General features: G+C 44.4%; 1 protein-coding gene across 1 annotated transcript in view; it reads left to right on the top strand.

Annotated features, from left to right (window-relative positions):
* The window catches only part of THSD4 (thrombospondin type 1 domain containing 4), a 564,456-nt gene extending 543,980 nt beyond the window's left edge, over window positions 1–20,476 (top strand). The window contains exons 15-18 of the mRNA XM_032593610.1: window positions 4,337–4,510; window positions 11,443–11,622; window positions 12,682–12,826; window positions 18,571–20,476. Of these exons, the coding sequence (XP_032449501.1) occupies window positions 4,337–4,510; window positions 11,443–11,622; window positions 12,682–12,826; window positions 18,571–18,713 (642 nt within the window). The 3' untranslated portion in view covers window positions 18,714–20,476. The remainder of the gene's footprint in view (window positions 1–4,336; window positions 4,511–11,442; window positions 11,623–12,681; window positions 12,827–18,570) is intronic.
* The last annotated feature ends 2,572 nt before the right edge of the window (window positions 20,477–23,048 follow it).

The raw sequence follows: 23,048 nt of genomic DNA, 5'->3' as shown, positions 1-23,048 counted from the left end.
ATTGCAAATAAAGTTAATTAATCTCTACCTGATTGAATTGAGGTTGTAAACTCACATCTGAATCTTCTCTTAAACTTCCAAGGATATATAGTTTTTCTGACTCACTGACTCACCTTAAAAATATCCTTGCAGCTCCTTTTAATTGAGGGTGGACCTTATGAGACATCGGCATCATTGACTTTTTAATTCAAAAAGTAAACTTTAGTGACAAGTTTAAACACACGTGCAATATTTAGTCACAACAGAAAAAAAATTGGGGGGAGGCGCCTGGGTGGCTCAGTCGGTTGAGCATCCGACTTCAGCTCAGGTCATGACCTCACGGTTCATGGGTTCGAGCCCCGCATTGGGCTCTGTGCTGACAGCTCGGAGCCTGGAGCCTGCCTCAGATTCTGTGTCTCGCTCTCTCTCTGCCCCTCCCCTGCTCACGCTCTGTCTCTCTCTGTCTCTCAATAATAAATAAACGTTTAAAAAAATTTTTTTTAATTTTTTTAAGTCCACCACCCTCATATCTTAAGGATATTTTCCAAGAGAAGAAACAAAACATTGAGCTTTTTGTTACTTAGTTACAGAAGATGATACAGGAACCTGAAGTTCAGGAATAGCCATTACGGCCTCTTAGTCCCTCAAGCCTTAGCATTTCGGCTGTAGCTGGAGAGACAGGACAGTCCTCACCACAGGGCTGTTTAGGCATTTCATGATGCCTCTCAGTGTTTTATCAGCCCAGAGGTTCAGTTAGGAGTCAGGTCCTTTTCTGACTACCAAGAGGATCTGGCCCTTTTAGGCACATCCTTCAGGGACAGTGAGTGGGTGTGTTTTGGTGCAAGTTGAAGGGTAGTCTGTGCTTCCTGGTAGGGATCCATGATTCCCCCTGATTCCTGCTGAGAGACTTCCTGAGCCAGGTTTGGGGTGGGTAGCTACTTTCAAGTCGAAATGTGTTGTGCTTTTCACTGCGGTTGTATGCTAAAGTCAAGCTCCTCTACATGGTTCATCTCTGTAATGTTCTCTCATTGGGTACTTAGCTCGACCCGTAACATTCTTCTTTTAAATTAAGCACATGGGGGTCTGAGGACATTTTCCCAGATGCGTGTATATGACTTGGTTTGAAAAGCAGAAATTAAGTTAGTAGGTCAAATGGAAACTACATGGAAAGAAATATTCTTAGGATTTGAAACAGGAAGATAACTTAGATTCAATTCACCTTGTATTCTTCAGGAGGATTTAACTATCTTGAGTGTTTGAGGCTAAGAAAGAGACCAGATAACATACAGCTGAAACAAACAAATAAAAAAACCCCTTTAGCCTAGAATATTCCAATTACTCTAAGAAAAGATTTTCTTTTTTGTAAAAAGGACTGACTCATTAGCTCAAATTCCCAGTAACAGTGCAGATAGAGTATAAGTCATGCAAAGCATTTGTGAGCCTGTAGGAGAGGCTTTTTTCCTCTACCCTCTTGAGTTCTGCAATGGAGGCCTGCAAATTAAACTAACAAAAGCCAGATTAACAAGAGAAAAGCCAACAAATTTTATTTAATGTTAATTTTTTTTTTACATGGCACAGGGAGCTTAATAAGAAAGAAGTGAAAATCCCAAAGAAGCAGCTAGACTTGAGGGCTTATATACCATTTTAACAAAGAGTGGTAAATTTTGAAAAAGTGACTAGACCAAGGAAAGGCGTTGGGGCTTCCAGGACAGTAAATTGTAGGAAAGTGGCTGAGAAATATATGGGAGAAACTAATGGAAGATAAGAGTTATTTTAGTTAAGTTTGTCTATATATGGGGGAAACTAATGGAGGATTAGAGTTATTTTAGTAAAGTTTGTCTACATTCCTCTTGGCATTAGCTCCCCAATGGCAATTATAAAAATGTTCTCTTTAGGTCACCTGGGTGGCTCAGTCGATTGGGTGTTGACTTTTGGTTTCGGCTCAGGATCATGAGATCAAACCCCTCGTTGGGCCCCACATTGGGCATAGAGACTGGCTAAGACTTTTTCTCTCCCTCTGTCTCTGTACCCTCCCTCAAAAAAAAAAAAAAATGTTTTCTTCCTGGTACTAGGCAGAAATTTCTCACAGGAAACTTATGCACTGCTTTTAGGCAGGAAGGGGGAAGGCAGAGAGCCCTTCCTGGATCTGATGTTTCTCAATCACCTTCAATTAAAAATAGGTCAAAGCAGCATATTTTGGGGTGGCATATTCTAATCCCCTTCAAGCTACAAAGAGTTTCCTCCCTGAGGAGTCAGGCCCAGCCCAGCAGTGGTCATATAAATGTTTGATTATTCACCCTGGGCTGTGATTTTGCAAGACTAGACAGCAATGTACAAAAAAAGAAAATGAAAATTTTGATAAGGAAACAGGGCTGTATTTTTTTTCTTTCCTCAAATTTTTTCTAAATCACATCGCTTTTGCTTATTTTTTTAAAACAGTAACATCAGTGAAACAAATTTCCCTTCTGTTTTTAAGGGAAGACCCAGCAGAAACCGTTAGAACAGGCTTTGGTTGAGCTCTGAAGGGCCACTTTCCGGGTTGGAACGTGCTGGTTACAGAAGAGAAACGAGCAAGGAAGGACCCAAGTCTGTATTCATTTCTTCAACTGATATTCATGGATTTGCCCATAAGTTAGGTGCTGACCTGAGAAGGAACTAAAGATGATTCCATAGTCCTTTCCTTCACTGAGCCTACTTCTATAAAGGAAAGAATAAAGCAAAGTAGGACATAAGTAACGGTAGAGGAAGACGGTAGAATGCAGAGTGCCTTGAGAATCCTGAGGCTGGAAAGAGAGTATTGAATCAGGCAATGCAGGGAGTTTTCACTGGCATCTGAGCTGAGCCTTAACAGATTTTGGTGTGTCCTGGGGAAGGGGAAGAGCGCTCTAGGTAGATAGAAGGAACAGCATGGCCAAGGTCCAGTGAGCCCTTCATGCGATGGCGAATGGAGGACCCTGGCTCTGTCCAGCATGAGGTGTGTGGGATAGAATAATGGTGAGTTAGCCTAGAAGACTGAGGTTGGCTGAGGTTGACTGAGGTCATCTTCTAGGAAAGCTTTGATGTCAGGTGGGGAAATCCATGTTGGAATGGGACGGCATCAGGGGGACTTTCAGCATGGCAGTCCCAACACCTGGAAGCCCAACAAATTAGAAAGGGTGATGAGGCTGAGTAACAGGCTGTGACCACAGTCCAGGGGAAGAGCATTAGTAGTGCTGGGAGCCGTGGGCAGAAAGGAACACAACAGGAAAAAATGTGGTCAAACCACATCTGTGAGACCTGATGGTTGGCTAGATGTTGGAAGCAAGAACTCAGAAGAACAGTCAACTTTTGAATCCTGGTAGAAATTTGAGCACAACTTGGAAAACCAAGAGTAGCAATGGGGTTGGTGGTGAAGGCAGGGGGTTCCATTATTTTACATGCTGGACATGAGGTATCTGGGGAACACTCAGACAGAGAGGTCCAGAAAATGTCTGCATGTACAGGATGAGAAGCAAAATAAGGCAGCATTCCAAAGTATTTCAAGACAGATGGAGAATGCTCTTTGAGCTTTAGGGTATGGCTCAGGAATGTGTTTACTAGGCACTAGCTGAGAACAGTGTGATTACAGGAGACAAATCACTGGTGGTTCTGTGGCTGTAAGTGAAGACCTTGCCTCAGTTTCTCTATTTTAGAGTGGAGATATAGGACTTGACCCTTTAAAGCCCCTTATACCATTTTTTGGACATCTTCTGTACGCAGAGCACATCATTCGTTACCTGTCCTATGCCAGCTGTCCAGGTGAGAATGCCAAACACGTGAGGGGCTGGGTCACTTGCCCCAGGCCACCCAGCTAGTAGACATATTAACATCGATGTGTCTGGTTCCCGGGCCAAGCTCTCCCTCTATACCAAGCTGTCTCCTAACACTGTCACAGCTGTGGCCTTCAGGGACTCAATAGCAGGCGGCGATGATGAGGTGACAGACTTCACTTCCCCAGTCTCCCCAGACTAGCCCAATGTCGGCTACCAGCAGGTAGACAGAGGCCCAAGTGTTCATGCTCTCATTCTTCTGCTACTGGATATGTTTTCAAAAGCAAAAGCCAAGACAGGTAGTCTGACAAGTGTGTAAGCGTATGAATCGCAATAGTGGGACAGGATATTTGGAAAGAAGACTGTTCCAGAAAATCTAAGATGGGGGGGCGGGGTTGCCATACTGGTACTCCATAATGGAGTAGGCTATGCAGGAAAAGTGATCAGAGACTCCGAAGGGAAAGAGTTGGTAGGGAAATGAGATGTTCGGTTCTCCTTCACATCATCTGAGAGTGGTTTCCGAGCCTGTAGGGGTGTCCCCTCTAATGGAACTATCTCCTGTCTCTCAGTGCTCAGCGGAGTGTGGGGCTGGAGTGCGGACACGCTCAGTGGTGTGCATGACCAACCACGTCAGCAGCCTGCCCCTGGAGGGCTGTGGGAACAACCGGCCAGCGGAGGCCACCCCGTGTGACAACGGGCCCTGCACGGGCAAGGTGGAGTGGTTTGCGGGGAGCTGGAGCCAGGTGAGTGGCCAGAACTGTCTCTGGTAAGAGCATCCACAGCAGAGGGGTCAGGAACCAGGAATGGGAGTAGCCCAGGCATCCTGGGCTTGAATCCCAGCAGTGCTGCCCGTGACCCTGGAGAGGCTACTTATGCTCTTGGAGCTGCATTCAGTCAACGGTGTTTCTTGAGCTCCTACTATGTGCTCCTCTAAGCACATGAGTTACATCAATGAACAAAACAAATATCCCCGCCCTTAGGAGAGTATGGTCTAGCATGGTTTCTTTGTCTATAAAATGCTGCTAATGACCGCACTGTATGAGGTTATTTTTAGAAGAAATGAAGAAGGAAATGTATATAAAGAATGCAGCGCATTTGCTTGCCATACAACAAATACACTCTACATCATAGCTGCCGCTGCCATTATTATCGTCGGTAAAGCCAGTTTTGTCTGTATTTCTGTATTTGAGTGTCAGAAGCACAAACAGATAGGGTCCGGAAAACTACCTGTGGGGATATATGCAAAGGAGGCAAAATCAGTGTCTTGAAGAGATACCTGCACCTTTGTGTTCGTAGAAGCATTACACACCATAGCCAACATCTGGAAATAACCTAAGTGTCTGTTGAGACGTGAATGGGTAAAGAAGATGTAATACATATAACTGATGTAGTAGAGATATTATTCAACCATAAAAAAGAAGGAAATCCTGCCCTTTGTTGCAACACAGGTAGACCTGAAGGACATTAAATAGGCCAGACAGAGAAAGACACTGCATGGTGTCACTTACATGTGGGATCTGGAAAAAAAACCTGGTACTTGGAGAAACAGCAGAACGGTGGCTGCCAGGGTCTGGGGGTGGGGGTGGAGTGGGGAAAATAGAGAAAGGTGGGTAAAACAGACAGACTTTCAATTGTAAGATAAAAAAAGTTCTGAGGATCTAATGTATAACACGATGAGGATAACTGATAATACCGTATCGTCAAAATTTGCTAAGAGGATACAAGTGTTCTCACACACAAAAGAGAGAAATATGGGAGGCGATGGAGGTGTTGATTAACTTGACTGTGGGAATCCTTTCACAATGCATATGTACATCAAACCATCATGAGTACATTTTAAATATATTATAATGGTTGTCAATTATGTCTCAGTAACAGGAGAAAATAGAAGCTCATGTAGAAAAAGTTGAGGCTGTTCCTTATAAAGAACAGATAATACCAAATACTTTAAGAAAGCAACTGAAATGATCAATTGATTTTTCCCCCCTCAGTGTTCCAGAATTGAACACAGACTCCCTAAGAAAATGTGGAAAAAAGATCATTCCTTCTTACTGCCCCATTATGATTAACATTAGTACTTTGAGTTCTTGGGCCCCTAAGCATTTGGCTCTCAGGGCTTGGCTGGTTCTCCAAGACGTTTTTGGCTGATGATCATGATTTATACATTATCAGGACCTCTGGCTCCATATAGAATTTGATTTCTTTTAAGTATCCTTAAAAACAGACCCTGAAAAAATGGACTGCCCCGTCCTTGTAAGCTGATACAACCCCCTTGGAAAGCAGTTTGGCAATAAAAGTCAAGAACCATAAAAATGTTCATTTGCCTTAACCAGTCACTCTGCTTCTGGGGATTCTTTTTAAGAAAATAATGACCAGAAGGGGGGCAAAAAAGGCATTTTTAACAGAGGTGTTCATGACAGCAGGGCACGTAGGGATATTATGGTATATCATAACTCATTAGAATATCATGTAACAACAACAGTGATAATTAGGGAGACGTAGAAAGTACACATGATATAGTGGCAAGTGAAAACCAGAATATAAAAATACATGAATGTCATCTCAGCCGCTTCAAAGAATAGGGTTTTATATGAACAACATGGGGAAATGTTTTCTTCTCAAGTTTCCTTTCATGTTTTTATAATACAAACTGTAAAATATAGAACATTCAGAAAGAAAGAGAATCCAAGTACTTCCAGTGCTACCCGAGTGGGTATCAGAGGCAGATAACACCTGATAACTGACCCCAGCCCTATTTCTCTGTAGTTCTTCTGACTTGGGGCAGTCAGCTTAACCTCTGTGGGCCTGTTTCCCCATCCAAACATGAGGATAAGAATACCAGCTAATAAATAGTAGTTCCCTTTTCCCCATGGTTATGATTTTGTCTGCCGGCTATTTCTGTGTCATTATTGATAGCAAAACACTTAGGGCGTGGGACCTGAATCCCAAAGATAATTCAGAAGGAGCCGTATTACACAACGTACCCACAGAAACCGAGGCAACGGGAAGAGCCCTATGGGAAATTGTAACAGCCCTCACATGGTGAGGATGAGCAGTACAATTCAACTCGAATGTCTACCAATCTCCCAAGACGAGAGGGGAGCAGGACTCAGGGTCCTTTTTCCTGGCAGGCCTCCTGTTGACTCCTGACCTACTCAGAGAACTGAGAGTGATGTGAATCTGGGTGAAGGCAGTGTTTGTTTCTGCCAAGATTAGAAACAGAATTTATTGCCCTGTTGTCCAAAAGGGTCAGGACATGACTGAATGTGACAAGGTTTTCGTTCTGGGTTTATGAGGATGTTGGAGTCTGGGGGCACCTCCATACCCTGGGAATCTGATGTTGTCCCCAGAGAAAATGAAGTAGAGCATGCTTATTTATTGAAACTAAAATAAAAATAAATGTTGCTTCCATCCATGTGGTTTGAACGATAGTTGCACCTGGAACACCCCACTAGCCTGGTCACAGTGAATTGTCCAGGGTGGATGTGTAACCCAAGCCAAGCCAAGCAGAGTTTTTCTCTGGGACTTTTAGTGTGGGCTTTGGGGGAAGAGACTACCTGGGAAGTCGTGAGCACAGGTGCTAGCAGCGGCCTTGTTGAGGCTTGTGGAGAAAGCCAATCCAAGAGAAGGAGACCTGTCAAGCTTAAGGAGTCTCTTTTCTACCTGCAGCCAAAGCAGCCCAACTCCTACTCAGGGTATTCCACCAGTATCTAGATCAGTGCCTAGACGGATCACAGATGTTTCCTATCTTCCCCGCCAGTTCTGGGTTTACTTCACCTGTACATTGTCTTTGTTCTGGGGGGTCTTTCACAGCCTGTAGCCATTGAGAGCAGCCCTCTTGTCTGCCTATCTGTCTGGATTTCACCGGCATCTTGAGCAGATATCTCCACTCTCATCTGGTCTTGGATCAGTGATCCACCAGTGTACAACTGCAGGAATTCTTCAGGTGTACAAACACACATAATCGCTCCCACTGCTCAGTGGAAGTAGTTATCCCTGTTAAATACCACTTGCTCTTCTAGGCTTTTCTCCATGTATTATATTTTACCTGATATTTACATTACTCTCATTTCTCGTTGTCGAATTTCACCTAGTGCATTTTTGTCATCTTCTTATGTACTTTTCCAAGGTATGCGTTTTGTATGCAAGACTTTATTTTTACCCAATCTGCAAGTCTCTGTAGTTTTGGTTTGGTGTGGTTTGGGGTTGTTTTTAATGTTTATTTATTTTAAGAAAGAACAAGAGGGAGTGGGGGAGGGGCAGGAAGAGAGAGAATCCCAAGCAGGCTCCATGCTGACAGTGGATCTCACAGTGAGATCACAACCTAAGCTGAAACCAAGTGTCAGACACTTAACCAGCTGAGCCACCTAAGCACCCCAAGCAAGCCTCTGTTTTTTTAAGAGTTAAAATTTAACCGTTCACATTTATTGCAATCCATTATATGTTTGGACTTCCCCCTGCCATCTTAACTTGTGTTTCCTGTTTAGGTTATTGCCATGTTTTCTGGGTCTGTTTCTTCTTAACTTTCTGCACATTTGCATGGATTAGGTTTCTCTAATTCCATTTTTCCCTCTAACATTTTGGAAGTTATAAATTCTATTTTTATTCATTTGGTAATAACATTCAAATATTTAGCAGTTTTAAAGTTCTATGTTTCTATCTGTGTTGTCTATAACTACATCTTCCCCCAAAAGAAAACAGAAACCTTAAGTCCTCATTTATTTATCTCCGCTTTCTCAACCCACAATAGCTCCCAAAAGATCTTGAGATCATCTGGATCCAGCTCCGTATTAACGTTAACTAATTTTATAGAAAATACTGGAAATCGAGGAAATTTAGGTTTAAAAATAGCTTTCTCCCACCCAAAGGTTATCTTTTTATTGAAATACAATTCACATACCGTAAAATTCACCCTTTAAAAAAATTTGTTTAATGTGGATTTATTTTTGAGACAGAGAGACAGAGCATGAGCGGGGGAGGGGCAGAGAGAGAGGGAGACACAGAATCCGAAGCAGGCTCCAGGCTCTGAGCTGTCAACACAGAGCCCGACGTGGGGCTCGAACTCATGAACCGTGAGATCATGACCTGAGCCGAAGTTGGACGCTCAACCAACTGAGCCACCCAGGCGCCCCTAAAAAAATTTTTTAAATAAAGATTTCTGAGAGAGAGACAGAGACAGAGAGAGACAGACACACACACACACACACACACACAGAGAGAGAGAGAGAGAGAGAGAGAGAGAGAGAGTGAGAGCAGGAGAAGAACCGAGAGAGGGAGACACAGAATCCGAAGCAGGCTCCAGGCTCTGAGCTGTCAGCACAGACCCCGACATGGGGCTCGAAATCACCAACTGCGAGATCACGACCTGAGCCGAAGTCTGACACCCAACTGACCGAGCCACCCAGGCGCCCCAGAATTCACCCTTTTAAAAGTATACAATTCAGTGGTTTTTAGTATATCCACAAAACTGTACAGCCACCACCACTGTCTGATTCCAGAACATCTTCATCATCCCTGGAAACCATTATTAACAACAGCTTTTGCCAACTTCTGCTTTATGTCCTTGCTGGTGTGTCTTCTTCCAGGTTCTTTTTTATCTGGTTAGAGACCGTTAGTCAGTAAGTCCTTCAAATAGGATCACGAGTGGTAAGTTTCCGAGCCATTGAAAATCTGAGAATGCCTTCACTTTGCCCTTTGACAGTAGGGGCAGATGTCTTTACTGTCAGGCACCCGGGCACAGTCAGGCCAGCCCAGCTGTTCCTGGTCAGTACCTTAGCGGCCACTCTCTCACTGCCTTGAGTCCTCTCTCCTGCTCCTCATATTCCTTCTCACCCAAAGCACCTGAACTCTCCTCGTTGCCAGGCATCCTCCTGCATGTGCATTTTGAACTATGATGTGCTTCTTCAATTTAGTCTCAGCTGCCTTTCACCGTTCTAGTATCCCCCATAACTTCCGTTCCACCAAGGATGAGTATCCTTTCCTGTTTCCAAATGCTATTTCGTGCATGCACACGTATATCACCCCCCTCCTGCCCCTGCCATACACACATACATTCACTTGCTCCTAACACAAATATTCTGCCGTTTCTGGGCATTGAGGGTAGAAGGCTGAGCTATGTACTCATTCTCCCTTAATTACCTAATCTCTTCAAGGACTTTCTAAAAATAGCATCAAATAACTTCCGGTTTTGGTCAAGGTTTGTACTCCGCTATTCTGCCAAGCACTCAGTACAGACACAGACCCTCAGAGCAGTCATGGCGGGGAGGAGTCTTTCTGATTAGGTTTCCAAATCGCCACTTTGCAAGTGAGACAGTAGAGCCATGGGGAAGTGCAATATCTTGGCTAAAGTCACAGAGCTATTTAGTGACGATGTCTGCACTAGTTTCCATGTCTCCTGTTCCACGCTTGCTTTAACACACACACTCACTCCTCCTGCAGGGGAGGCCAGACCTTTGCCTGGCAGCCTGGTCACTCCTCCCCTGCCTCCGGTGCTGTCATTGTCTGCAGCATTTGTAAGAAAAGGACAAAACCTGAATATACTGCAAATCAATCATAAACTAACGTGGAAAAAAATTGGAAAAACAAACTAAGAAGACGTATTCTCTGGATGTCTTATGAGGATGCCCCGCCCACCCAAAAAAGGGCACAAAGGGGAAATTGCTGAGGGTGATGCATATGATGTCCTGTGTGCTTAATTCATAGTCTGTTGGTTTGGGGTTTGTCTTTTTTTTCTGTAGATATGTGTGGGTTTTCCCCCATTTTTTTAATTCGATTATGTTCCTGCATACAGACAGTAAAGGTAATGTTAAGAGTTTCAACTGAAGAAATTATTAGAGGCTCTTATACAGGTAGTAGATTATTTAAAGTCTCTAGAAGAATATAGATCACAGTTTAAAATTTTTGTAATCCACGTGAACAGAAAACATTTTACAAAGTAACAGATACTTAAATAGAATACTTGGTGAGCAGTTATATGCATCGTGTTTGTGGAAACTAACAAAATACGCCAACGCATGTAATTGTCTGACCACCCTCTTTGTGTGACTACCCCCTGCACACTTCCCACCAAGGTGGGAAGTGAAAGGCTTGGACTCCAACGTCAAAGCTTCCTGCTGGCCACCTGTTGGGAGGGGAGGGTTGACCACAGGGGGCATTGTCCCCAGTCTTGGATCTTCTCACGTTCGTGCATCCCGAAGAATTTTAATTTAGCCCTTCATCCACAGGTGTGTGGGCTCTAAGAGACTACTTCATTCCCAGTATCCACGCGCTGAGACCTGGCAAAGCCATCAGAATGTTGGTTCATTGTTTTACAATGAGCAGTGTCAGAATCTACTGGACAGGGACAACCAAATTGACAGGCTGATGTGTTCCTGCCTGTGTGCCCGGGGAGGGGTTATATAAAAGAGGTGGTCTAAAAGAAACCGTTTCAATCTCACCACAGAGGGCACCACAGTCCTGGCGCTGTGATAACCCAGGGCACCTACTCTCCATTCCAAACACAGAGCTGTTAGGAAAATTGGAATCCATCTGCAACTTTTCGTCCAGTAATATTTTCCAGGTGCCGTTGGGCTCATCCCCACTGAACTGATGATAAAACGCACTCAAACAGACACCGCTTGATGTTCTCGTCCCCTTTCTGTCATGTGACACCCATCCTTCTCTGATTTTTCTCCAGTGTTCCATCGAGTGTGGGAGCGGGACCCAACAAAGGGAGGTGATTTGTGTTAGGAAGAACGTAGACACCTTTGAAGTGTTGGACCCATATGAATGTTCCTTCCTGGAAAGACCCCCCAGCCAGCAGTCGTGCCACCTCAAGCCTTGTGGGGCCAAATGGTTTAGCACAGAATGGAGCATGGTAAGTCATGGTGCTCTTTATAGACATCACATTAGTACATCACGCTTTTGTTTTCCTCCCATAGACAGCCAGACCACCTACTGTGTGCAGGCACTGGGCTCAGCCCTGGAGTAGATTCCCTACAGTGACCTACTCTAGACAGTGGCTGTTGGGGCCTGCTCGGTGGGAGGAGCCAGAGGCTGGGACCATCTTGATCTCTAAACTGAAGAGGCCATAAAGCAGTGACTCTCAGTTTGATTTATTTATTTTTTAATAATTTTTTTATTTTTATTTTTTTTTAATTTTTTTTTTAATGTTTGTTTATTTTTGAGAGAGACAGAGACAGAATGCAAGTGGGTTAGGGGCAGAGAGATAGAGAGACACAGAATCCGAAGCAGGCTCCAGGCTCTGAGCTGTCAGCACAGAGCCCGACGCGGGGCTCGAACTCACAAGCTGTGAGGTCATGACCTGAGCCGGAGTCAGTCGCTTAACTGATTGAGCCACCCAGGCACCCCAATAATTTTTTTAATGTTTATTTATTTTTGAAAGAGAAAGAGAATGCAAGTGGGGGAGGGGCAGAGAGATAGAGAGACACAGAATCCGAAGCAGGCTCCAGGCTCTGAGCTGTCAGCACAGAGCCCAATGCAGGGCTTGAACCCACAAACCAGGACATCATGACCTGAGCTGAAGTCGGACACTTCACTGACTGAGCCACCCAGGCGCCCCATCAGTTTTAGTGTGTGCAAAAGAATCAACCAGCATTTTGTTTGGAAAGACCGGATTCTGGCTCCACCCTAGCCAAGTATTTTGCATTTTGAACAAGTTCCTTAGGTGAGTTGGATGCAGGTATCCTTGGACATTCTGAGAAATGCTGTTGTACAGGGGATGTGGTTGGGGTATAGTTGGGACATAATTGGCTGTGAGTTGATGGCTGTTGATGCTGCTGGACGCATGGGAGTTTGTTTTAGTATTTGGTCTCCTTTTGAAGATGTTTCAGATCTTCCAAAATCTGCGCCTCCAATGTGCTAGGCTAATGGACTGTCAAAAATCCCTTAACGCTCTCCTTTTGTCGCCATGCAGTGCTCCAAGAGCTGCCAGGGTGGCTTCCGGGTCCGGGAAGTGCGCTGCCTGTCAGATGACATGACCCTAAGCAATCTCTGTGACCCTCAGTTGAAACCAGAAGAGAAAGAATCTTGTAACCCTCAGGACTGTGTCCCTGAAGTTGGTAAGTAGGGATTCCTTTCTAGGAGAAAAGATACATCCTTCTTAAACTCCATCAAGTTCTCTGGTATGAAAATGCCAAGCCCATCTAGATCTCTCCACGACCTTGTGCATAGTCATGGAGTTCAGGGGGTCAAAATACTTTCAGTGTGATAAGTTTCACAGTTTAAGATGACTGTTCATAGCATGGATGGTGATCCAAAATACCCTCCAAACTTAAATGTGAACTGCTTAAAATGCTAATGGTTTCAGAGATTCGGTTCCATTATCTTTAAGGTCAAAGTAGTGAGAGTTCAACTTTTAACTGTAGGAACAAGTCAGTGTAAGGAAGAAAATTAATAAGAAAGGTCTAAATCTATTTTTTTAATGTTAATAATAATTAAAAATAAGAAAACCTTGGTATAGAACATAAAAGGAAATGTGAATGGATAGAGAGACTAACTGTCCCTGGGTGGGAACACTCAATACTATAAAGAGGATAAAATAAGGTTCATGGGATTCAGCATATAATATGTTCAAATAGATTGCCAGGGCTCCTGGGTGGCTCAGTCGGTTAAGCATCAGACTTCCGCTCAGGTCATGATCTCACAGTTTGTGAGTTCGAGCCCTGCGTCAGATCCTGTGCTGACAGCTCAGAGCCTGGAGCCTGCTTTGGATTCTGTGTCTCCCTGTCTCTGCCTCTTCCCCATTTGTGCTTCTCTCTCTCTCTCTCTCTCTCTCTCTCCCCCTCCCTTTCTCTTTCAAAAATAAATAAACTTTAAAAAAATGTAATATATTGCCTTATCATATACTTGAACATATTATAAAACTACATAAATTAAAACTATATGCTACTGATTCAGGAAGAGACAGGCATATCAATGTTATAATACAGAATTCTGAAACAGATTCCTTTATACCAAGGAAGTGAAGTATGATAGTCTAATATTAAGGAAGTATGGAAAGGAGAGATTTCCACTGTATTCAGATAGTTGAAGATCCATTTGAAAAAACAAAGAAAAGCATCTTAAATCTTGCCTTATGCCATATAGAAACACAAGTGCCTAATGGATTGAAGACCCTTACATAAAAAAAAAAAACATACTGTAGGGGCGCCTGGGTGGCTTGGTCGGTTAAGCGTCCGACTTCGGCTCAGGTCATGATCTCGCAGTCTGTGAGTTCGAGCCCCGCGTCGGGCTCTGTGCTGACAGCTCAGAGCCTGGAGCCTGTTTCAGATTCTGTGTCTCCCTCTCTCTCTGCCCCTCCCGTGTTCATGCTCTGTCTCTCTCTGTCTCAAAAATAAATAAACGTTAAAAAAAATAAATAAATAAATAAATAAAAACATACTGTAAAAATGCCAGAGAAAATATATCTCAGAGTTGGTTAAGTCTTCATAAACTAGACCCAAAACTCAGAGGCCTCATTGCTGAATGTAAAAACATAATTAATTAAAAACATTTTTCTGTTAAGAACATTGTATTAGGGCTCTCTAGGGAACCAGAACCAATAGGAAAGATAGATGGATGGATAAGTGGGTAGGTAGACAAAAGATGACAGATAGATAGATGATAGATAGATGATAGATGATAGAGAGAGAGATGGATAGATAGATGGATAGATAGATAAATAGATAGATAGGTAGATGGATAGATAGATAGATAGGTAAAAAGAGAAAAGAAGGGAGAAATGAGTAATTGGCTTACATGACTGTAGAAGCTGAGAAGCCCCACAATCTACTGTCACAAGCTGGAGACTCGGGAAAGCTGCTGGTGTAATTCAATCTGAGTCTGAAGGCCTGAGAACCAGGGGGAGCTGATGGCGTGAATCCCAGTCCAAGAGCCGAGATGATGACATGAAATGTCCAGCTCAAGCAGTGAGACAGAAAAGAGGCAAAGTCCTCCTTCCTCTGTTTTACGTCCTGTTCAGGCCCTCAGTGGATGAGGCCCATCTGCAATGGGGAGGGCCACCTGCTTTACGGGGCCCGTCAGTTCCAATGCAACCTCATCCAGAAACACACCCGGAAATCACATTCAATCTGGGCTCCCCATCGCTAGTAAAGTTGACACACAAAATGAACCATCACAGACATCATAACCCAAGTTGAAAGAAGCGAAGAAAGGAAAAGAGAGAGAGAATGAGGAACGATTGTGAGACGATGTGAAATATACCTTACTGCAATGTGACACAATCAATATGAGAGGAAACCGTCCAGCCAGGAGCCAGAGCCCAGAGTGACAGAAGTACCATTGCCGATTCATGCACACAAACATGTTCACCTAGATGTCCCCTCCATCAACTTACTTACATTGGCAACACATAATTAAAGCATTCATTCAAATGTGGATCCTAAATTGTTAGGTAAATTGTTTTTTAAAAAAAAGTAATGCAACACTGGAAAGAAAAGTTGTGTATATAAACTTGTCTACTTGTCTCGGGCCAGCCCAAGATAATTAAAGACAGCCAAAATTACCAGACCCATATAATTGATTGTACAGTTTGCAAGCTGGGAGTGATTGGTATAAACAGTTCATGTGTTCTGAAGGGCTAGCCCTCAGCTAGCAGACATCTCCTCCAGGTTTCTAACTAATTTGACATGATAGAAATTTTTTACCAGTCTGCTTTGGTCTTTTCCACTTGTCTATGGTGTCTTTGCAAGGACAAGAAGAAAATCCGTTTAGTTTCCAATTATAGAAAATTCAATTCAGGAGAAGGGAAACTATGAGATTTAACAAAAGAGAAAATGTAAGCAAGACCGTGGTATTCTTTCATATGCCTCAGATTGATCCCGATCGATACCATCAGAGCTAAAGGTACTAAAAATGTCCAGGCTGTGAGCCAGAGTTATGAAGCACAAAGTGTATCCCAGACAGTTGCACCCAGCAAGAATCTGTATACACTGGGAGAGCAAAGATGGCTCAGGTGCACATTTGGTTATAATGCTCGAGAAGAAAATAGTGTGTGAGTACATGGGCAAATGTATGCTGTTATCAGGTTTTTGAAATCTACGTACATTTTTATAATCTTTCACTTAATTCCAGAGAGCCGTTACTAAATCACCTCACAACTGACCGTATCTTAGAATCAAAGAATCAAATAAATGCCACTCAAGCAGAGTCAAATCCTTAATATACATAAAACTCACACAAATTAGTTTAAAAAGAAGAGATAAGAGGGGCGCCTGGGTGGCTCAGTCAAGCATCCGACTTTAGCTCAGGTCACGATCTCACGGTTCATGAGGTCAAACCCCGCGTCAGGCTCTGTGCTGACAGCTCAGAGCCTGGAGCCTGCTAAGGATTCTGTGTCTCCCTCTCTCTTTCTGCCCCTCCCCGCTTGTGCTCTGTCTCTCTCTGTCTCACAAAGAAAAGAATCCCTATACCTCTGTACTTTTCCTTCAGTTTTGCTGTGTACCTGAAAAGACAAGTGATCCAATTTTATAAAGAAAGGATAAAAGACACGAATAAACATAGTTGGAAGAGGCGGAGTTAGTAATCAGCTTCACTAGCACATCAAAAAGGCAAATTTTAAAAATAATGGTAGTCTGTGTTTTTCCCTAAGACTGGAAAACTTTTAAAAATTGGACAGTATTCGCTGTTGGCAAAGTTGTGGGGGGAATGTAATCTTCTAGGAGAACTTTGGCACTATCATTCAATACACAAAGTATTCGGTGTCTTTGACCCAGTGACTCTACTTCCGGAAATTTACATTCAAGCTTTGCTCTCAAAAATGTATGGATATGCACATACATGAGGAATAGGGCTGGGAAAATTGTGTAGAATTGATAAGTGACTGAATTGTAGAATTTCTTGTGACTCATAGAAATTGGAAGCAATTACATTTCTACCGGGAAAAGGAAATGGCTAATTATGCTACTGCACATAGGACAGAATTGACGTCTTGAAAAGAATGTGGTAAAGCTGTATGTCATGATGCATAAATGGATTAAATATACTTGTGAGGCATATCAAAAAGCAAGCATCTGAAATTATGTCAGTTATTTTCCTGATTAATCTGTAAGTTCAAGCAACGTTAATCAAAATCTAGACAGGGCTTTTCATAAAAAATCTAACAGACAGTGTCTAAAGTTTACACAGAAGAGCAAAAGCAAAGAAATAATAATAGGCAAGGTGATTTTGATAATGTGTTGGGGAACATATCCTACGATGTATCAGGAGATACTGGCCCAAGGATAGATAACTAAACCAAAGGAACGGAATAGAGTTCCCCAAATACACTCCAGCATAGCGTGGCTTGTGATACATGGGCAAAGTTAACATTACGAATCTGGGGAGGAAACACGAACAATCAGTTAATGGTAATGAAACAATTGTTTACCCACAGAGAAAAAAATCCAAATTGAATTCCTCCTTGTCACCGCACATGCCCACGCATCAATTCTGGGTGAATTAGGGAAATAAACGTGAGGAGAAATTTTTGTAACTTTTAAAAGAGAATATGCGGAAATATGTCTATTAGCATAGGGAATCATTTCTTCGATGAGAAACACAAATCCCAAACCACAAAGTAAAATGTTATAACGCCTATTATATTAAAAATAAAATCTATTTGCCAATCAACACTAGGCAAACTGGTAAGAAAGGCCTCAGGCGTGGAGAAGATATTTGCAATACCTACAATGAACAAAAAGGATCAGATCCATTATATGCAAAGAATGTCCTTGAATCATTTGTTTTAAGTTAACCAAATTAGCAATTGGTCAAAAGATGGGAAAAGCAATTCACAGAAAAGGAAACTCGAATGGCCAGTATGCGTGTGATGACAACACACTCGACCTCATTTGGGGATAATGTCACATCCACCAGATCAGCAAAAAGATGCGGCACAAAGGGAATTCGTCTGTACCACTGACAAAAATGTCGGTTGTTGCACCCACTTGGGAGAGCCATCAGATGGGATCCAGTAAGTTTGCATCTGCCTTGTGACCCAGCAGGACCCAGAGAAGGGGATGTGTAACAGTTGAAAGGAGCAGTGTTTGCGGCCTTAAAAAATGGAAAACAACTGTCAGTGGAAAATGGGTCCATAAGTTGCGGCACGTACGATGAAAATGAACTCCCGCAGAGCATTCACTAAACATGAGCGAATCACACAAAGTCAACGTAGAGCACGTTGCCAAGGAATATATACAATCTGTATCTTTTTTTTTTTTTTTTTTTTGGAGTTTAAATGCCACATAGTAATTGGGGCACGATCATTCACAGCTCGCGTATGAAGAAAGGATTGGGGATAATAAATACCAAATGTGGGGTTTGATGACCTCGGGGGCAGGTGAGAAGAAAGGGGAGGTGGCCACGGAGTGAACTCTGGGAACTGTGTCTCTGCTGGGGAGCAGGGAGGACACCGTCCATTCTGTTACCATGTTTAAAAGAAAAAGGGGCGCCTGGGTGGCTCAGTCGGTTGGGCGTCCGACTTCGGCTCAGGTCATGATTTCGCGGTCCGTGAGTTCGAGCCCCACGTCGGGCTCTGCACTGACAGCTCAGAGCCTGGAGCCCGCTTTGGATTCTGTGTCTCCCTCTCTCTGACCTTCCCCCATTCATGCTCTGTCTCTCTCTGTCTCAAAAATGAATAAACGTTAAAAAAAAATTTTTTTTTTAAAAAAAGAAAAGATAAACGTAAGCTCCTCGCCCACCCTGCACCTCCCATGGGTACTAAAGCAGGACCAGGATGGAAAGCCAAGTCCACTGTCCTTTCTCTTCCCATGGGTCTGGGCTGGCTCTGTGCTCAGAGAGTCTTTTCTGTTCTCTTCTGCTGCAGATGAAAACTGCAAGGACAGGTACTACAACTGCAACGTGGTGGTCCAGGCGAGACTGTGTGTCTACAACTACTACAAGACGGCCTGCTGTGCCTCCTGCACGCGTGTGGCCAACAGGCACCCGGGCTTCCTGGGGAGCAGATAACACGCCCGCCCCGCGGCAGTCGGGCGGTCGGGGAGTCTGTCGGCGGTGGGACTGGCTGGCCGCTGCTCCGCCAGAGGCTTCCAGGCCGCCAGCCAGCGTAGTCACCACCCCACCTTCGGCAAAGCGGACACGTCGTGCCCAGGAGCCAAGCCACGGTTGTCCTTTAGCATCACCATAAACTGATGATCCCTCCTTGGGAAACCTGGCACCTGGTAAGGTGCCATTTGAAAACCACGCAGTGGGGGGCGGGGTGCATGTAGCTCTCAGTCAACTCCCGTGCCAGCACTTTCTAAGTCACTGGAGGGGCGCTGCCTCGTCCATGGTGCTACTGCCCTTTTCAATATCGGGGCCCCTTGGAGAGTCAGAAGAGGCAGCTCCCACCCCGGAGCCCCACCAAGCCTTGCTGAGACGCCTGCTTCCCACTGTTACCTCAGCCTGGCTGTGCCTATTTTTATTCTCAAAGACATTAGGCTTTTTCCTGCCTTATGACACAAATATCTCATGTCAATATAGTGCTTTATTGTTTCACAGGTGTATTCACAGGTACTAGATCATTTAGCGGCCCACGAAGCCCCAGAATGGAAGCCAGGGAATGAATCATCATCCCCATTTTACTGACAAGGAAACTGAGGCTCAATTTGTGTAACTGACCTGCCAGGTACATTCACCCGTTCGGTGGCAGAGTTGAGTCCGACCCCTGTCATCTGACCATAAAAGTCACCCCAAGGCCTGCCCAGAAGCCTTAGGTCTACAGGACATGGCTTCATTTCAGACCAAGTGACTGAGAAATTTCCCCGCTCAGCGAACAAAACCCAGTTTCTGAATTCTTTCCTCTGGCCAAAGGTCAAGACTGTATCCACTGCACTCTGTTGTTTCCAAAGTCCGTTTCCGTCTGTCCCTTCCCTGACAAAGTCACAGATCCTCATTACAGGACCCTGCGCAGGTTTTGTTAAACCCCGTCCTGAACGGAATTGTCCATGAGACAAGAAAGTCAATGGGGTAGCAAGGTGATGCCTGAAATTCTGAGTGCATTCCCCAGTGATATGTGCCCTCCCCCCCCCCCCAGGGAACTGCACACCAGGGTCCCTTTGGCCACGGAGCCCTTGTTTCCTATCTCTGGGCTCTGGGCTTTCCCTCCTTTCGCAGTCACTTCTGGGATGTTCACCACACATCACCCAGTGGAGAGTCTAACCAACGTGTCTCAGCATAAAACCTGTGTTTATATTAGAAAGAGTCTCCCTTTGGTTTTTCCAGTTTGATTTATGGGTTTCTGTTTTGACTTCCCATCCCTCCCTCCCACTGTGACTCACAACCTATACGCACCATCCCAGACTTGAGCACTAAGATCTGCATTCATACAGCAGCCAGGAAGAGTCTCCTTCAGTGGGCTCCTTCAGTGACGGCCGCAGTGGCAGGATCCTCCCCGATGCCCTTCACCTGACTCTGCAGTTCTAGAGGCCTCGGGCTGCAAGGGGGATGCAGTGCATAGGGAAAGGTAAACCACCTGAAAAGCCAATTAAAAAGAATATATATATATATATATATATATATATATATATATGGTTGACCCTTGAACAGTTAGGGGCTTAGGCTGCCAGCCACCCTCTGTGCAGTCAAAAATCCTTGTGTAGCCTTTGACTCCCCAAAAACTCAACTACTAACAGCCTGTCATTGACTGGAAGCCTTACCCGTGACGCAATCAACGCATATTTTTACGTGTATTATGTATTATATACTATATTCTTACAATAAGGTAAGCTAGAGAAAAGAAAATGTCATTTTGAAGAATCACAAGAGCAGCATCTGTGTGGCTCAGTGGGTTAAGATTCCAACTTCAGCTCAGGTTGTGATCTCACAGCTCATGGGTTCAAGCCCCACATCGGGCTCTGTGCGGACAGCTCAGAGCCTGCAGCCTGCTTTGGGTTCTGTGTCTCCCTCTCTCTCTGCCCCTCCCCTACTCGTTCTCTCTCTCTCTCTCTCTCTTTCTCTCTCTGTCTCTCTCTCTCTCAAAATTAAACCCTAAAAAATGTTTAAAGAAAGAAAAGAAAAATCACAAGAAAGAAAAAATACATTTACAATACTGTACGGTATTTATCGGAAAGAAAAATCTCTGTATAAGCGGACCCATGCAATTCAAACCCATGTTGTTCAAGGGTTTTATATTCTTTCACCAATTAAGGGAAACCTCAGGCTTAAACAAACCGTAAGCTTATAGAAAATCTGTCTTATTTAGTACCATGGTCCTGGGCTTATTTCCCTTTCAAAGCAAACCTGGATTCTCAGTAACTGAGTTCCTCCCATGAGCCCTTTAACCCAAAAATCTGCTAATTTGACGGTCACTTAAAGCTTTTGGAAACAGGGCTTTCAGAAATTCTGTGTGACCTTTCGTTGGGTCTTATTCTCTTCTTGGAGAGCCCAGCCGCCATTTTGCAAAAGCACACCCATCTCTCCTCATCTCCACACAGGGTAACTCATGCCATGAGCTGCCGGGCAGAGACCCCGGTTCCCATGCCCACCAAGCAGAGCAGGACCAGAGAAGCCAAACATTCGGGTGGTTTCTGTCCAGGGCCCTCTCTCTCCCTGTCACCACCTACTTTTGCATTTTGTCACAAGAGAAGTGTTGCCTTCATGCAGCTGCTCTCAGACCTTGCGGAACAAGCCCCCGATTGGAAGGGTCCCTTGGAGGAAGCTTTCTTTACATGCTGGAGGGTGGAGGGCAAGATCAGTGGGTCAAAGAGCAGAAAGGCTGATTTCACTCAAATTGAGGGGAAACCTTGGAGCCATCCAGGCTGCCCCGCAGAGGTCTGGACCACCCTACATGGGCGACGTTCCGTCCTAACGGGGATTTCTTCATCAAGCAAGTCACCACCCCAGGGTGGTCCAACTCTAGATTCTCATGACTGGCTGCGTCAATGCTGGCTTTGTCTCTTTGACATCTTTTTGGTGTCCTGGGGCCCCCAAACGTTACATAACAGCTGTGCTAGGGACCGTGATCTTCCTGTGAGAATGGCCACCCTGCCTCTGGCGGAATTGAGTAGGAGCAAATGGGTCAGTCCTTTGTCTTCAGGGAGAAAACGTACCTAAACTAAGCGTCTTTTTTCTTTTCCAACAAATAGTTGAGCTGTTCTTGGAATTCATTTATCTCTGGAAAGGTTATAAGTTACTAGAACAGGGAGTTAGCGGCTTATTTGTCTTTGAAATCCAGTTTTCGCTCATTTCCTGGTTTATTGTATCAACACCTGAACGCCTTTGTCCTTGGCACAACACATATGATAAGGTCCCTCAGTGTTTCCAGCGATAAAGTTCCTGGAGGGGGTCAGAGGAAAGCTCACCTTTTGATGACTCTCCCCGCAGATAGGTCTCTTTCTCCCTTTCCTGGCACTCCCTTATTTCACCCTCCTTCTCCCATTATCTGCCGGCTCCTTCTCCGCCCACTCATGTTCCCTCAACCGGGGACGTGCAGAATTGAAAGTTCCATTTTAATTCTGCTTTTCTTCTTCCTGTGTACTGAATCGCCTCGTTCCCTGCCCTGACTTTTAAAATTAGACGAATCGAAGATGTTCTATGTTTTTCTCACAAAAGCCAACAATCTCCAAACAGAAGGAGTTTGCTATTTTACTTCACTCATTAGAAAAGGAAAGTGTTTTCCTTGCAGTCCAGGCAAAGGACATTCAATGCACTCCAGTCTCCCACCTTCACGCCCAGATTCCCCCACCCCAGAATAGCATGAGAGACACTAAAGAAAGCTTGTCAACCTGGCCACTAGGTGGAGACAGGAGTCAGCTGAGCACTTTACAGGTGCGTCTGGGCCACTGCCCTCACGCTAGTAAGGAAACCAAGAGGAGTGAGGCTTGTCCCCACCCTCGAGGAGTGACACTGCTGGCAGGAGCTCTCAGAACTGTCCCCATCTGTCCCTTTTCCCCTTGCCTCTCTGCTCAGGGCTCTTGGAATGTTGTGACTGCTTCATTTCCTTGAGTACATGTCATCTGCTTATCCTCAAAGTCTTTAGCATTTGACACTTGCCTTTAAAAAGAATGGCCTTGGGGCACCTGGGTGGTTCAGTTGGTTAAGCGTCCAACTTCTGCTTAGGTCATGATCTAGCGGTTGGTGGGTTCGAGCCCCGCATCGGGCTCTGTGCTGACAGCTCAGAACCTGGAGCCTGCTTCTGATTCTGTGTCTCCTTCTCTCTCTGCCTCTCCCCTGCTCACACTCTGTCCTCTCTTTCAATGTTTAAATAAACATTAAAAAAAAAAAACAACTTTTTTAAAGAATGGCCTTACCAAGGAGGTGAACAATGGGTGGGAGATACTAAGTTTATTCTCATCAAGTTGTGTG

Source organism: Lynx canadensis, chromosome B3 (assembly GCF_007474595.2).
Source record: "Lynx canadensis isolate LIC74 chromosome B3, mLynCan4.pri.v2, whole genome shotgun sequence".
Classification (NCBI taxonomy): Eukaryota; Metazoa; Chordata; class Mammalia; order Carnivora; family Felidae; genus Lynx; species Lynx canadensis.
The sequence above is the reverse complement of the archived record's forward strand: the minus strand, read 5'-3'. Positions and strand labels throughout refer to the sequence as shown.